Source organism: Carcharhinus amblyrhynchos, chromosome 3, assembly GCF_965287045.1.
Source record: "Carcharhinus amblyrhynchos chromosome 3, sCarAmb.v2.hapA, whole genome shotgun sequence".
Classification (NCBI taxonomy): domain Eukaryota; kingdom Metazoa; phylum Chordata; class Chondrichthyes; order Carcharhiniformes; family Carcharhinidae; genus Carcharhinus; species Carcharhinus amblyrhynchos.
The window spans coordinates 61,436,606-61,454,275 of NC_137326.1; the positions used below are offsets into that span (position 1 = coordinate 61,436,606).

General features: G+C 45.6%; 1 protein-coding gene across 1 annotated transcript in view; it reads right to left on the reverse strand.

Annotated features, from left to right (window-relative positions):
• Positions 1-17,670, reverse strand: part of mst1 (macrophage stimulating 1) — a 68,343-nt gene that overhangs the window by 26,724 nt on the left and 23,949 nt on the right. Inside the window, exons 6-10 of the mRNA XM_080184591.1 lie at positions 16,676-16,796; positions 14,303-14,421; positions 13,183-13,351; positions 10,000-10,130; positions 822-924 (exon numbers count right to left, since the gene is read on the reverse strand). Of these exons, the coding sequence (XP_080040717.1) occupies positions 822-924; positions 10,000-10,130; positions 13,183-13,351; positions 14,303-14,421; positions 16,676-16,796 (643 nt within the window). The remainder of the gene's footprint in view (positions 1-821; positions 925-9,999; positions 10,131-13,182; positions 13,352-14,302; positions 14,422-16,675; positions 16,797-17,670) is intronic.

Sequence of the window (17,670 nt, forward strand, 5' to 3'; positions counted from 1 at the left end):
CCCTGTGATTAACACTAATCCCAGTTATATACACAGTCCCTGTGGTTAACACTTTGGAAGGAGAAACAAGATGAGAGAGTATTTAATGAACGGCAGGACACTGGGTAGTTCAGAGGAACAGAGGAATCTTGGAATAATTGTTGACATATCCCTGAAGCCTGCAGAAATACATGAATAGGATAGTTAAGAAGGCATGTGGGACACTTGCTTTCATTAGTTATGGTATAGACTATAAGAGCAAGGAGGTAATGTTGGAGCTGTGTGGGGCGTTGATTAGGTCACAGCTGGAGTCATGTGTGCAGTTCTGGTCACCTCAGTATAGGAAGCATGTGATAGCACTAGAGTGGGTGAATCCCTTTTTCACTCAGACAGTGTGGGAATCTGGAATGCACTGCCTGAAAGATAGTGGAGGCTGGTAACATTACAACCTTTAAAAAATATTTGGATGACCACTTGAAATATCATAACATTAAAGGATAAAGAACAAGTGCAGGAAAATGGGATCAGCGCACCTTTAGTGGTACTTACTGTTGATGCAGACTTGATGGGCTGAAGAGCCTATTCTGCGCTGTGTGCCTCCATGACTCTATACACAGTCCCTATGATGGACCCTAATCCCAGTTATATCACAGTCCCTGTAATTAAAACAAACCCCAGTATACACAGGCCCTGTGTTTCACACTAACTCCACTAATACACAGTCCCTGTTTCTCATGTTAACTCCAGCAGTAGTACACTGCTGTATTAAATGAATTCTCTGAACAATGCCCTAGTTCCAATCACTGGCTTTTAGCATTTTGAACAATGTGATGTTGTCATACCGTGGCACGTGAGGTGTATTGGAATTCCACATCTGGCAGGGGATTCCTTTCCTAGTTTTACTAACAACTCCTCTGTACGTTGTCCCATTTCCAGTGTAACAGTCTGTGAAGTAATAAGGTTCAGTGTAAATTGGTTGTTCTATTATTTAGGAATAATCTGAAAGTGATTCTCTGAAGAAAGTTACTGGTGAACAATGTGTACCATCGCTCAACATACAACATACAAGAAGACTTGCATTTTTATAGTATCTTTAATGATCACATTGCACCATAAAGCATATAAAGAAAGATGTAGTATAAGGGTTTGGCATAATAACGATTAATTTGGGACTGGAGAACAGCCCACATTATGATGTACAGAATCAGAAGATAGTGGTCTGAGTACAGTGGCAATTTAGCAGAAGCCAACATGGAGATGGAGTCCCTAGTTAAGACTTTCCTTTGTTAATAGACACTTAGGACGGGATTTTCCGGCCACACTCGCCCAAAACTGGAAAATCCTACCTGAGATCAATGGACCTTTTCATGGTTCACCACCTGTCTGCTACAATTCCCTTGGGAGGAAGGATGGGAAAATTCCCCCCTTAATGTTCAACTACACAAGCCTCTAGGCCTCTTAATGAAACACTGAGAGAACCATACAGCATGGTATCAGTGGAGGAACGAACCCAGAATCACAAAGAACCTGGAGGAGGGCTCCAGAATGAAACATACAAGAAAGCTCAGTCTGACACTGAAGTGTGCTGAAACTGAGGGCACATCTGCAGGTTGTCTAGGAAACCTCTATTGCCAGGTCTGATCAAATGTAAAGCCATAGGGCCTAGCCAGATCACAGAGACTGAGTAAATTCCAAAAAGAAAAACAAGGCAAAATGGAAAAAACTCCACTGTGGGACAGAGGACTATAACTGATCTCACAGTGAACCATCTGTATACCCAGCATTTGCAGAGTCAAAGGACAGGGCTGGAGTGAGCAAAGAATTCAGGTCTCAACCAAAATTAGGTTTAAAAGACTTCAATGCATTTAAAACATCAGAGCAGCACCTTTCCAGAATCACCATGCCTCCTTTCCGGAATCAGCATGCCCCCTTTCCGGAATCACCATGCCCCCTTTCCGGAATCAGCATGCCCCCTTTCCGGAATCACCATGCCTCCTTTCCGGAATCACCATGCCCCCTTTCCGGAATCAGCATGCCCCCTTTCCGGAATCACCATGCCCCCTTTCCGGAATCAGCATGCCCCCTTTCCGGAATCACCATGCCCCCTTTCCGGAATCAGCATGCCCCCTTTCCGGAATCACCATGCCCCCTTTCCGGAATCAGCATGCCCCCTTTCCGGAATCACCATGCCCCCTTTCCGGAATCAGCATGCCCCCTTTCCGGAATCACCATGCCCCCTTTCCGGAATCACCATGCCTCCTTTCCGGAATCACCATGCCCCCTTTCCGGAATCACCATGCCCCCTTTCCGGAATCACCATGCCCCCTTTCCGGAATCACCGTGCCTCCTTTCCGGAATCACCATGTCCCCTTTCCGGAATCACCATGCCCCCTTTCCGGAATCAGCATGCCTCCTCTCCAAAATCACCATGCCCCCTTTCCGGAATCACCAGTCCCCCTCTCCAAAATCACCATGCCCCCTTTCCGGAATCACCATGTCCCCTTTCCGGAATCACCATGTCCCCTTTCCGGAATCAGCATGCCTCCTTTCCGGAATCACCATGCCCCCTTTCCGGAATCACCATGCCCCCTTTCCGGAATCACCATGCCTCCTCTCCAAAATCACCATGCCCCCTTTCCGGAATCAGCATGCCCCCTTTCCGGAATCACCATGCCCCCTTTCCGGAATCACCATGCCCCCTTTCCGGAATCACCATGCCTCCTCTCCAAAATCACCATGCCCCCTTTCCGGAATCACCATGCCCCCTTTCCGGAATCACCATGCCCCCTTTCCGGAATCACCATGCCTCCTCTCCAAAATCACCATGCCCCCTTTCCGGAATCACCATGCCCCCTTTCCGGAATCAGCATGCCCCCTTTCCGGAATCACCATGTCCCCTTTCCGGAATCAGCATGCCCCCTTTCCGGAATCAGCATGCCCCCTTTCCGGAATCACCATGCCCCCTTTCCGGAATCACCATGCCCCCTTTCCGGAATCACCATGTCCCCTTTCCGGAATCACCATGCCCCCTTTCCGGAATCACCATGTCCCCTTTCCGGAATCAGCATGCCCCCTTTCCGGAATCAGCATGCCTCCTCTCCAAAATCACCATGCCCCCTTTCCGGAATCACCATGCCCCCTTTCCGGAATCACCATGCCTCCTCTCCAAAATCACCATGCCCCCTTTCCGGAATCACCATGCCCCCTTTCCGGAATCACCATGCCCCCTTTCCGGAATCACCATGCCTCCTCTCCAAAATCACCATGCCCCCTTTCCGGAATCACCACGTCCCCTTTCCGGAATCAGCATGCCCCCTTTCCGGAATCAGCATGCCCCCTTTCCGGAATCAGCATGCCTCCTCTCCAAAATCAGCATGCCCCCTTTCCGGAATCAGCATGCCCCCTTTCCGGAATCAGCATGCCCCCTTTCCGGAATCACCATGCCCCCTTTCCAGAATCAGCATGCCCCCTTTCCGGAATCAGCATGCCTCCTCTCCAAAATCACCATGACCCCTTTCCGGAATCACCATGACCCCTTTCCGGAATCACCATGCCCCCTTTCCGGAATCACCATGCCCCCTTTCCGGAATCAGCATGCCCCCTTTCCGGAATCAGCATGCCTCCTCTCCAAAATCACCATGACCCCTTTCCGGAATCAGCATGACCCCTTTCCGGAATCACCATGGCTCCTTTCCGGAATCACCATGACCTTTTTCCGGAATCACCATGGCCCCTTTCTGGAATCACCACAGCCAGCTTAGTCTCGGACCTATTCCACACCATGTGTTCGTTGAGCTCATTTAAAAGAAAAAATAAAAAGGGTTAAAAAGTTTAACTAAAACCAGGAATTGATGATTATACACCTGAAACCCCAATCATCTACTGTCACAGGAAAGGCTGAAAATTATTGACTGAATAAGTTGCTGTAGAAAATAAAGCTGTTAGAGTTTGAGATAGTGATCATCGCAGGAATCGCTAAAACCCAACAAGTGTGGGAAAACTCTTTAAAAAAACTGTTACTGTTGACGCCATCTGAGTTAAACAGCAACCACAGACAGTAAATCAAAACTACCAAACCAAATTAAGCTCATGCAAGGACCAAAGCAGACACAACATTGGGTGTCATGCAGAAGAACATTTTTAAGTTACCAGAATACAGCAGGTCATGATGTGGAGATGTCAGCATTGGACTGGAATGGGCACAGTAAAAAGTCTCACAATTAAAGTCCAACAGGTTTATTTGGTAGCACAATCTTTCGGAGTGTCAGGTGACACTCATGAGAGGAAGTGCAAGTTGATACATTCTTATACTTACTTGGTGAAGTGGTTGACAATATAATCATAAGCCAAGGGATAAAGGAAACCCCAACCACATTTGGTGAGGCATTAAAAGCCTTTGACAACTATTTTAAACTCCAAGTTGTGGAGAATGCAGCCCTTAAAAGAATGTATAGAACACTCCCAACAAAGTGCCAAAGAGCGAGGAGACCCCAGGGTAAGGGAGACATTACCCAAGCAAAGCACAAATAGAGCTTTTGAAACTGCTGACACGTTACCGAAACAGCAACAGCTGGTAGCAGGGCAGAGTGAGCAGGTGGCTGTGAATGATGGAAAGCTATCTGATGTGACCCTAAAAAAAAGAAAACTTGCAAAAAGGAAATGAAGCTATTCTGCGGGAAAATATTTGTCTCAGTACTGAGTTGGAAGAACTCAACCAGAAGTATAGACAGGAGTAACAGCAGATAGAAAATATACTCAAAGAAGTTGCTGCCTCGAAAGATTCTTTGAAGAGTCAATATGCATTGCTGGAAAAACATTAGGAGTTGCAATCTTATGACATCATCCCACCCAAGGCAAAGTGATACAACCAAGTGAGAACAAAAAATGAGAAACGCGGCCTGTTTCTAGTCTCCCTCGATCATACCAGTACTGTTTTGTCGATAAAATCGGCTTTGCACCTTAAATATTAACAACATCATTTAAATGTCATTAACAAGTCCTAGACGCTATTGGCGGGGCTCACTTGACCTTAGCTGCTCGCCGGTCGAGGTTTTCATTGGCAAGAATCACAGATGAGATGTGATGGGCCTTGCTGGGAGATCGGAGGCCATTGAAGCCATTGGGTGGTCAGGGGCAGAGCTGGGAAATGCCCTAGGGGCAGTGCCCACATGGTACCCTGCACTAGCCACCTGACACCCTGGCAATGCCCACAGGGCACCATAACTGTGCCGGGGCAGTGCCAAGGGCTGGGATTTTCCAGTCACAGCCAGGGTGGCTTGGTGCTATGACAGAGTGGGGGAGGGAATGGGAGTTCCACAGGGGTAGGAGGGAGAGATCTCTGCAGGTGGGGGGCAAGCAAGGAAGGAGGGAACTCTGCACTTTGCAAGGGAGAGTGATCAAGGATGGAAGGAACCCTGCTAGGGTGGCAATCAAGGATGGAGGGAATCTGCAGATAGTGTGGAGTTTGTATGTTCTCCCCATGTGTACTTGTGTTTCCTCTGGGTGCTCTGGTTTCCTTCCACACTCCAAAGATGTGTAGGTTAGGTGGATTGGTCTTGCTAAATGTGTGGGGTTAAAATGATACGGCAAGGTGTGGGCCTGGGTAAGATATTCTTTTGGAAAGTTGGTGCAGATTCAATGGGCCAAATGGCCTGCTTCTGCACTATAGGGATTTTAAAACAATTGAGCTTTGCAAAGAAAATGAAACCTAGTGAAGGACATTTACATTACACAACCATCCCTCAATTCAAAGTTTGTTTCTCAGGAAAATTACAAAGAGAAAGCAAAATAAATTTAGTGTTACTTGGAGCAAACTGAAGAACTGTTGAGAGAGAAGACTTAGTAACGTTCAATACATAATATAATTCTTGAACGTATTTGGTGAAAGGAAGGAAGAGACTTCAGAGCAGGAGAAAACAATTGAACACTTGGAATAAAATTTAGAGGAACAATTCATTGAAAGATAATATGAGGGAATGGACGGCAAGTTTGTTAATGCTATTTGTGAAAAGAGTGAGTGTGTGGAAAAAGTGCTGAAGTATGTAGAGCTCAACCTGCAAAGTGAAAGATCAGAGCAGGAAAAGGAAAAGATGAAGATGTGCGTGTGGGTTAGGTTGATTGGTCATGAAAAATTGCCCCTTAGTGTCAGGGGTTAAACAGGGTAAACATGTGGGGTTACAGGGATAGACCTTGGTGGGATTATGGTTGGTGTAGATTTGATGGGCCGAATGCCTCCTCCTGCACTGTAGGGATTCTATGATTCTATGGATTCTGGTATACAGAAGCAACGAAGATTAAAGAACTTACACCTCCAACTGGACTGTCAGAAAAAGAGTTTTTGATCACTTTCACCACATATCCAGTTGAAGGATAAGATGAACATGAGTATTGTTAGGTTGAAAAACCAGCTGAATGGAAAAGAGGTGTTGCAAGGAAAAGCCATTAAATTTTCCAAGCAGAGAGTGGATAATGTAGCCATGAATAGCAGGATTACAGAAACTAAAAGAGACAGACCTTGTCAACAGTGAAACCAAAACAAAGGAGAGGAATAAAGCAGATGGGAGAAGGCAAAAATAAGATTGGAAAGTGTAAAGCCAACCCTGAAGGTCAAGGAACGAGAAGTAAAAACACTATTAAAAACTGTACTATCTCCAGTATGATGGACAAAGCCACATGGTAGTGGACTAAGTACACTAGTAGTCTAGCAGAAGCCAGCATGGACATAGAGGGCGACACTCCCAGCCTGCTGCACTGCTAAAGCATAAGCTGCATAAATGGAGGCCATGTACTGGGCTTCCCGCTGGGCGCCACGTCCTCCGCATGTCTCCAACTGCCAGATTTCCGACGTTGTCAGCTCCATGCCAGAAATCGGAGTGGAGCTGATCTCCATATTTAAATACTGTTTTGAATCTGATTAGCAGGCCTGGGACTGAAGTCTCCGGGTCTGCTAGCCTCCCTCCACACACCAGGAGTGGTTTCACTCCAACAGGGTTTACAACAGCTCCCCACTAACAGACAGCTGGCAGCCCAACCCCTCTGGAGTGATGGGGGAGGGGGGCACCGCAGAGGCCCCCAGAGGTCAGGAGTAAATGGGCTGGGTGCATCTGGACATTGCCAGTCTGGCACTTGGCATTGCCCAAGGGGCAAAGTGGCAATGCCCAAGGTCACCTCCGGGGGCAGGGTCAGAGGGGAGCAGGGCCTATAGGGTCAGGGCCATTGCAGGGGTAAGATCATGGAGGGGGGGGTGGTGGTTCCGCTGCCACTCTGCACTTTGGCTCAATGTCAGAGGGAAGGAAGGGCTCTGATTGGGGCTGGCCATCAGGATAGGGTTGGGGGGGTTGGCCTGCCAGGGAGGGCCAGGGGTACGGTGGGGGATGTTGAGGAAGCCAGCAATCAGGCCAGCGGGGATGGTGGGGCAGTGTTGGGTATGGGGGTGGTTGTTGTGCTGGCCAGCGATCAGAAGGTCAGCAATGTGGGGCTACTGCGCATGTGCCTATCTCCACTCTGACAGATCGGCACATGCACAGTGCCCGGCCTCTCCGGCAGGAATAGCACCAGCCCCCCACCACCCACCACCGCCCCTCTGCCACCACCCCCACATCTACAGCGTTTCATCAAGATTCACACTAGGGCTCTCTGTGATGCACAAAGTGTGGGAGATTCATTTTGAAAATCCCACTGAAAAATGTAGCGGGATTTACTCCAGTTTTTATGCAAATTTGACATAATTTTGAAATTTTTTGGGAGAGGATTAGCCCTTGGAGATACGTATGGCTATGAATTGTTATTAAACACACTGGGCGGAATCTGATCAAAAAATAGCAAAGTCTCAGGATCTGACTGAAAATCGGTGTGTTTCTCTCCAGACCTTATGGAAATTTTTCAGAAAAAGGGGCGTGCTTCACATTGTCGTGTTGAGAGGCAGGGCCTAATTACACCAGGAAAATCTGACTGCTCTGAGATCGGAGCCCAATCAGACTGAGGAATAGCCTCCTCCAAACAGTCATCACCAACATCAGACGGCCCCGCCGCACCCCCCCCCCAACCCACACAGCTATACATCGTCAGCATCCCCAATAATCCCATGCCCAGTACCTGGCCCCCACCCCAAACAGTCACCTCCGGCATCAGACCCCTTCTCCTCCACACAGTCATCACTGCCATCCCCACCGTCCTATACCCCCCCCACCCCCACCACAAATAAATGCATCAACCACCTCCCCCCCCACCCCTCCACCCACTAGGGTCTGCCCTGGCACTGGGTCCAGCTACAGCTTTTCATCAAGATTCACACTAGTGCCACTGGGTTGGAGCTGGTAGGTTGACACTGCTAGATTGGTGTGGTATCAGTCTGTGCCGGGCCAGTGCCGGGGCAATGCCAGGGCACTGCCTGACCATATCTCTCTCTCCTGGGGGGCTATACTCACCTTTATGCCCTGGGGGCGGTGGGGGATCCCGACAGGTTCACATCTGTGTGAATCTGTTGTAAATCTCGCTGACATTTGAAAATACAGCTAGGGGTCAATATGTGGCAAAGAGTGTCCAATGATTATAAAATTTGTGTAAATGCATTAAAATGAGATTCTTTTGATTGTGAGTGTGAACCTTGTTACATCAACGGGAAGGGATGGGGAATCCCTCCCCTGTGATATAATGACCATGCCAGCCAAGTGGCAATCTGATTGTGATGATGTGGAGTTGCTAGTGTTGGACTGGGGTAGGCACAGTAAGAAGATTCATAACACCAGGTTAAAGTCCAACAGGTTTATTTGGTAACAAAAACCATTAGCTTTTAGAGTGCTGCTCCTTACCTGACGAGGGCGTAGCGCTCCAAAAGCTAATGGCTTTTGCTACCAAATAAACCTGTTGGGCTTTAACCTGGTGTTGAGATGTCTTACTGAATCTGATTGTGAACAGATTATGTGGTATGGTGATATTAGTTGAAGGGTCAATTGGCCAGAGCATGAAGGAGATGTCTGCTTTTCACAATAGAAACAGGAAATTATAATAAACACAAAGGGCCCAATTTTACAACAGGCGCAAAATTCGGGCGTCACGCCTTTAACACAATCTGCACCCGAATCCAAGCAGATCGCGACTTTACCGACACCCAATTTGGGTACGGATCCGGTCCGTCGATTTAGATGCATTAGCATGCGTTTAAATCGACTTAGTGAACCCCGCGCCCAACTCTACCGCCAAATCCCATCCGCTGGAGAAGAAGGGAGCTCAGATGGACCTCTGGTTGAGGTGGGGGGGTGTCCACTGCCACTCTGCAGACGATCCCTCCTCCCCACCAGAGGAACGAATCCCTCCTCTCGGATGTGTGGCCATGCCATCCCACCAAACCTTCAGGATCAAGCGATACCTCACTAAGAAGATGAAGCAGAACTGACCGATTCCACAGTGGATCCACATGAAAACCTGCAACAAGATGAGGGACAACTCCAAGAGGAGACACTGGAGAAGGACCAAGCTGGGCCTGTAAAGGGATACACCATCACTGGTACACTACCAGCCACAGATTACTCTTCCCTGCAGGGGCAAGAGTGTGGGAGAGATGGCTGTGGCTGGTACAGGAACGAGGATTCCGGGCTCGGATCCATATTACGTCCGGATCCAGCCTTTAGGCTCTGATTGGTAAAATCGGGCCCAAAGTATCTCTTCGTCAGTGCTCTCCTTCTCCATCTCTCTCTCTCTCTGTTTCTCTCTCCCTCACCTTTTGTCTGTCTCTATCTCACTTTTTCCCTCTCCTCCCCTCTCTCCCCCCCCCCCACCCTCTGTCTCTCTCCCCCGTCTCTCTGTCTCTCCCTCGCTCTCACTGTGTGTGTGTGACTCTCTCTCTGTTTTTTCTCTCTTTCTCTCTCTAAGTCTGTGTCCACCTTGCTCTGCCTCTGTCTCAGTCCACTCTCAGACATTGTTCAGCCAATATTCTTGTTCAGCGCGATCATAGTCCACCCTTGGTCAGTTACTGTAACACCTACATCCCTCATTGCTGTTAACTTGTTCAGATCATATTACCTTCAGGTTCAATGTCATCGTCACAACGTTGCAGTTGAAAACAGAATGCCTTCCGGATCCCTTCATCTGTTGTGAAACACCAAGGGGCTTCTAACCCATCAGGATTTCGGCAATAATTCTCCTTCAGCCCCCTGGAACAAAAAATGAGATTCTGGTCTGGAACGTCCTCATTATTAGTGGACCATACATGCAGTTTGATTACGTTGGCCATCTCAGGACATCCCCAAGCATTTTACAGCAAAGGAGTGATGCTTAGTCCCTGTTGCATTATAGGAAACACAGCAGCTAATTTACATAAACCAAAGTCCCACATATGAAAATTTGATCATCAGGTGGGATTCTTCAACTGCACACATCCCAAGACCAGAAATTCCCATCCATTAAATCATCCATCAAATTTTCTGTCTCATGCACTATGATTCCCGTGGGAAATGAGACAGGAGAATATTGGCCTGTGTGTTTTGGTAATATGGGTTGAGGGTTACTGACTGGAGATCAGGGAAATACCCAAGTGCCATAGGACCTTCTACACTCACCTGAGAGGATTAGTTTAACAGCTCTTCCAAAGACAATGGCTTCAACAGTGCTGCATTCCCACAGTACCGTACTTTAGTGCATCTTTACGCACACAAAGGCTGGGATTTTCCAATCACGGCCACCCCAAGATCATAAGTTCCTGCCCAAGGTCAACGGACCTTTAAGAGGTCCATCAATTTTCCATAGTAGGCGAGACCAGAAAATTTACCCCAATATTTCCCTTTAGGGAACAGTGCGGAAGTGGTGGAAGGAATCCCGCACTAATTATCAGCCCGTTTGGATCCTGTACTGGGGATATTGGACTGGATTATATACCTGACCTAGAATGTACATTAAAAATGTCAAAAGAATTACAATTATAATTGTAGCTAAGAGTGGGATATACTCTATGGAGACATGTAATTCCATAATTTCTGTCATTTTTATCTTGAAACATTTCATAATGTATTTTTAAAATTTTATCAATAAAGTATATTTCTGAAAAAAAATAGTATTAGGACTGAGTTATCCCCCAGGAGTGGGATTTGAAGCCAAAAGTTTTATATTCTGCTACTATGGAACCAAACACAAGGAACAGATAGTGTGAGCAGGGCCATTATAGTGAATGTGTTTCACAGTAAAGCAGGTTCAGTTTAAATCATTGCTCCAAATCAGTAATTGTAGATTTAACAGTGAACAACATTATAAACTGGAGGTTAATGGGTTTAATATGAAAGGTATTTCTTTATAGAGATTGTTTCAGAAATGTATTCCTGTCATTGTGAATTGCTTTATCTGGACTGCAGCTGTGAAAAACACTATCAGTTCAACTTTGAAATACAAAGAGAAAGTTAATTTGGCTCAAACTTCCTGAACTGTCATTATGGCAAAAACACCATTTCTTAAACCATTGTGCTCTCCAATGCTCCACTGCAGAATTTATGCCAATGAGATTGGAACATGTTTAGCATCATGGTGAATCAGCAATGGCACCGCTAATGGATTGACTAAGTTAAGGAATTATGGTTAAATGTTCAAAGAGCGAAGGTTACTTAAGAACTTAAAACAAACATAACAGTAACATCAATCTTCAGGCGGTATGGTGGCACAGTGGTTAACACTGCTGCCTCACATTGCCAGTGGCCGGGTTCAATTCCAGCCTCAGGTCACCATCTGTGTGGAATCTGCACATTCTCCCCATGTCTGCATGGGTTTCTTCTAGGTGCTCCAGTTTCCTCCCACAGTCTAAAGATGTGCAGGTTAGGTTGATTGGCCATGCTATAAGATTTTGATGGGTATAGATAGAGTGAATGCAAGCAGGCTTTTTCCACTGAGGCTAGGGGAGAAAAAAACCAGAGGGCATGGGTTAAGGGTGAAAGGAGAAAAGTTTAAAGGGAGTATTAGGGGGGGCTTCTTCACGCAGAGAGTGGTAGGAGTGTGGAATGAGCTGCTGGATAAAGTGGTAAATGCGGGGTCACTTCTAACATTTAAGAAAAGCTTGGATGAGTGAGAGGGGTGTGGAGGGATATGGTCCAAGTACAGGTCAGTGGGACTTGGCAGAAAATGGTTCGGCACAGACAAAAAGGGCCAAAAGGCCTGTTTCTGTGCTGTAATTTTCTATGGTTCTATGGTTCCTATGCTAAATTGCCCCTTGATGTTCAAATATGTGTAGGTTACATAAGTCATAAAATGTGTGGGGTTACAGGAATTGGGTGGATGATAGGCCTGGGAGTCGGTGCAGACTCGATGGATTGAATGGCCTCATTCTACCCTGTAGGGATTCTGTGATTCCCTTCTAAAAACTAAAATTATTGGAGCAAAAAACAAAAAACACTGGCTCAAGACAGTTAATGGATAGAGAGGCAGTTAATCGAGATAGAGAAAGACACAGTTAATAGTGAAAAAGAGCTAGTAGAAAGAGAGACAGCTAACAATTAGAGAGAGAATAGAGAGAGATAATGGATAATGTGAGAAAGAACAGATATAGAGGGGTATTGCAGAGATGCAGACAATGTGACAGTCCCTTCAGAATGCTGAAAGGGGAGAGGAAGATGTGTTTGGTGGTAGAAATGACCTGGGATAACCTGTTCAAGATGAGGAGATGCCAGTGTTGGACTGGGGTAAGCACAGTAAGGAGTATCACAATACCAAGTTAAAGTCCAACAGATTCATTTGATAGCACAAGCCACAAACTTTCAGAGCACTGCCCCTTCAAGACGTGAGTCAAGATGAAGGAGTAGTGCTCCAAAAGCTTGTGGCTTGTGCTACCAAATAAATCGGTTGGACTTTAACCTAATGTTGTGAGACTTCTTACTATAATCTGTTCAATACAGAGGCTAGGATTTTTGTGTCTCACCAGCAGTGGGCATCATCGCAGACAGGATGGGAAAATTTAGAGTGTGGCCAATTTCCTCGAGTAATAAAATAGGAAGACATCTCAGAGGCACTGATCTGTCATGATTGTTTAATCTCTAACAACGTTTATTTTTGATGATAGGTCATTGGCCTTGTACAGATGTGCATACCCTGCTGTGTACTTCCTGTCTTTACTGTTTATACTACAGATCTCCAACATATCTTCCATTTTGCCGTTGCAATATATAGTGACTGCTTTTTACTTCAATTGACACAGGTCAGTAGTAGCTGAAGGCTTGCATTGTTCCATACTTGCATGGATAGTTTTCGGGTGTGAACTCGTGAGCATGTGGGTGCTGCTGATCCCAACGTTGACAGATGTTGCCAGCCGAAGTTTGGCTTACTCTTCCTCTGTATCCTATCCCATTATGTTTGAAACATGTTTTGGTAATCTCCACGTCTTTCAGCTCATGTTTCCCTTCTATTGGATCAAAGCAAAAGCACAAACAAACAAAATGTGAGCAACAATTATCCAGTTATTCACAAAAAAGACCACATTTGTTTCGGGCCTCCAGCACCTGCAATAATTTGTGGTTTAATTTATTGTCTCTTCTCCTTTTACATTAGAGGGGTTTAGGGGTTGGGGAAAAGGTTGGGAGTCCCATTGGAAAAGGTGGCAATGTTAAATTTAGACTTAGTCAACTTCCTACATTTTTCAACATATTTTTCAGTAGCACGCTTTTCCTTGGAACAGATCATTAGCCTAAAGGCGGAAGCTATAGCTTGAGAGGTGCCATTCCAATGTAGCTGACCAGGAATCACTCCTATTCTTGCTGCCAGACACTGGTGTGTGTCAGAGGAATTTACAAGTCTATACTCAATATGTATCGTGGCATTATCAATACATTGTTCTTGGTCATCAAGTCCTAGAGTGGAACTCGAACCTGGGGCTTCTGGTTCAGAGGCCAAAATGCTACCCACTGCGCCACAAGACCTCCTCCCACCATGTTGCTACCATCCAAATTGTTAAAAGTTATGAATATTTCCCCAGTGCATCGCTGGACATGGGTCTGGCCCAGTATATCACTGAGCCACACAGGCCGGCATATTCAACTCTGTCCTTGACTCAAGTCACCTGATCTCCAATTGGATCACCAAGATGTTCTCACCTAGTTATCCAGCACCTTCTGCTGGAAAGCACGCACGTGAGGATTGGATCAGACTTGCCTGTGATGCCCTCCATGGTTGAACAGCCATCCTGAGCTCAATATTTAATCATATATAATCAGGAATAGTTGCTTTGTTGAGAAGAGAAGGGCTGCCATTGTTTATACCCGAGCATCTCCAGGGAAAAGAGCTGAAATTCTTGTCCAAGAGCAATATATGAAAAAGATGTAATTTATGTAATTTGAATTACAGTAGCTTCACTCACCACATTTCTTTATGTTGCAATATTCACGCTCCACATTAGGGTCAACAGTATAACACCAGGGCCGAAGGGAGCCATCAGGATTGCGACAATAATTATCATCCAAGTTTTTCTCGGGATACCTTGATCCATCAGAAGAGAGAGGAACCATAATGGCATTAGGAACTAGGCTTGTACCAAGCATGACAAAAAAATGCCTTATCTTAATTATGATGATGGAAAAATGAGCTGGTGGGAGTTGTCCAATGATTTGGCACCCTTGTCTTTTACTTAGATTCAAATCTATCCCAAAATCGTGCACACAACAGTATAACAGGATGGAAAGGATGGTGGTAGAAGACTATTTGAGTGACTAGAAGCCAGTGCCCAGTGGTGTACTACAAGGTTCAGTTTTGGGACCCTTACTGTTTGTTATATACATAAATGATAGAGATGATAATGTGGGGGAGATTGATAAGCAAATTCCAGATGACATCAAGATTGGTAAATGGTTAATAGTGAATAAGGTGGTCATAGGTTACAGGAAGATATATATGGGTGGGTCAGATGGGTAGAGTAGTGGCAGATGATATTTAACGCTGATAAGTACGAGTTAATACACTTTGGAAGCAGTAACAAGACAAGGGAGTATTTAATGAATAGCAGGACAATAGGAAACTCAGAGGAACAGAAAGATCTTGGGATACTTATGCACAGATCCCTGATGGCAGCAGAGTAGATGAGTAGCATAGTTAAGAAGCAAATGGGACACGTGCTTTTATTAGTAGGGCACAGAGTATAAGAGCAATGAGATAATGTTGGAGTAGTTCTGAATGTTGATTAGGCCACAGCTGGAGTACTGCGTGCAGTTCTGGTCACCTCATTATAGGATGGGTATGATAGCACTAGTGGGGGTACAGAGGAGATTCACCAAGATGTTACCTGGGATGAAGCATTTGAGCTATAGGGTGAGACTCGACAGGCTTGAATTATTTTCTTTGGAGCAGAGAAGGCTGATGCAGGATATAATTGAGGTGTATAAGATAATGAGGAGTATGGACAGGGTGAATAGGAAGCAGCTGTTCCCCTTGGTTGAGGGGTCAATCACGAGGATGAGGGGCAGGAGATTCGGAGGGGATTTGAGAAAAGAAAATTCATTCAGAGGGTGGTGGGAATCTGGAACGCACTGCCTGGCAAAGTAATGGAGGCTGAAAACCTTACAATCTTTAAAAAGTGTTTGGATGAGCACTTGAAGCATCATAACATTCAAGGCTATGGGACAAGTGCTGGAAAATGGGATGAGCGTGCCTTTAGTGGTAGTTATTGTTGATGCAGAATTGATGGGCCGAAGGGCCTTTTTTGCACTGACTCTGCAAGTGTATTAGTGTGGGCCTTCCTTAGGGATTGCACCTTGATGTGATGGGATAATGAACGTGCTCCTGGGATATCGAGAGCTATACTAGTGTGCACAAAAACTTGAGAGAGCCACTAAGACCGACAGGTTTCTCTGTTTTCTCTGTTCTCTGTTTTCATCAATTTATCTGGCAGGTCCTGGTTGCATTCATATTGCTTAAGAGGGATCTCACTGATAACTCACTCTGAAACCCCAGCAGAAGTAGTCAGGCAGCTAAAGAGGTACAAATGACCCAGTCAGTTTCAGCAGATGTCAAAGCAAGGTAAGTGTGAAGTTGTGGAGGAAGAGTAGGACTATACAGTCCTCTCCCTCCATGAGGAGCCTCAGAGTTGTTCCTGTCACTCCTGGAACCCAGTGTTATCTTTCTGCCCAGCATTGGGCAGTGGTGGACAGGAAAGACATTGACTGGGAGATCAGGCCATGAACCTCCACTGCCATTACACATGGCCAGTCAGATATGGAAAGGCCTGAAGGAGTGGCACTGGGAGAGGTGCTGATACAAGTGTGTGATAGGCCTCACCATCCATCCTCTCCTTCATTCTCTGCTGTGATTGGTCCTGGTTTCAAATCCCCATCTTTAAAAAAGGAAAAAAGTTTCAGCTTCAGCTCGAGGGGAACAAAATCCCCAGAATTTACTCAGTGGATTGGAAGAGGAATGTGGGGATCTACACACAAGAACCGTTGGCATGGCGAGATGGGTTGAACCCTGCAGCATTAAGTTCCAGTCATTGTTGTACCAGAAAGGCAGGAAGTGAAAGCAGAGACTTGCAGAAAGAAGTGAAGGTTGGCAGCAGAGCCATCCATCATCTGTCATTCTGCCAACATTGCAGGACAACACTGTCTTATATCCTAGTAACAGCAGTGGGTACATCTTCCTGCATTGTTGCTGTTATGTCACAGCATTGAGCTTCTAATTTGCCACCACATGCCGCAGTGATAATTTTCTACTGCTTGCTTTGAAGAGTGAGGTAACAGCCACGTACTTCTCTGGTTGGTATTTATGTGAGTGTGGATAACTGAGATCCCAGCGCTGACACTCTCTCCCATTCTCAGTGCGGTCTACGACGCCATTGTAATCCTCACCATTGCAGTACTGACATACAACTGAGCAAAGAAACAGACAAATACATGTCAGGCAATTTCAGAAGATTTTTCTGAGATCCTATTTGCTGAAAGATGATGGTGATTCTCTCTCCCCATCTCATCAGCAAGTGGAGATCCAACTATTGCTCGTTATTGAAGATTATACTTGGCTGTTTGCTCTTCAGTGTCAATCTTCACTCATCAACAAGGAGGATTCCTTCATTCAGGGCACTGTTTTTCCCAACCTGCCAGTGATCTGACTCTTTAACACCCACCTCCCCCCATTAAGATAAGGGATTCACCATGTGAAGTTCATCTATTTAAATCTGAGGAAATAATTTCTCCTTATTTTCTCCTTCATAATTTTGAACATCTCAATTAAATCTCCCCTGAACCATCTTCGGTCTGGGGAGTATAATCTCAACATCCTGAGTCTCTCCACGTAAGTGAAACCCCTCATTTCCTGTATCGTTTGTACTCCCTCTAAGACCTTAACATCCTTCCTGAGGTGTAGAGTCCAGAATCAGTCACAGTATTTGAGCTGAGCCGAAGCAGTGATTTATAAAGGATTCACAGTAGAATCATGGCAAATACAAATGCCCAGGAAGTTTACTTTTAAAGTAACAACATTGTCAATAATGGCCAGAATTTTCGGAAACCACGTTGACAGCAACCAGCCAATTGTGGGCTGTTTCTGCCACTGCAGGACACTGAAAATCCTATCAAGTGTCCCAAAGGTTATCACTAAATTACACAAAAATTGAACAATGGGAAGAGACCAATTTCAATAAATATATTGAAATATTTATTGAAATTGTTGAACCATGGATTAGTTTGATTGCAACAGTACCATGTATGACCCCATAATTTCGATACATTATATGAACTATTAATT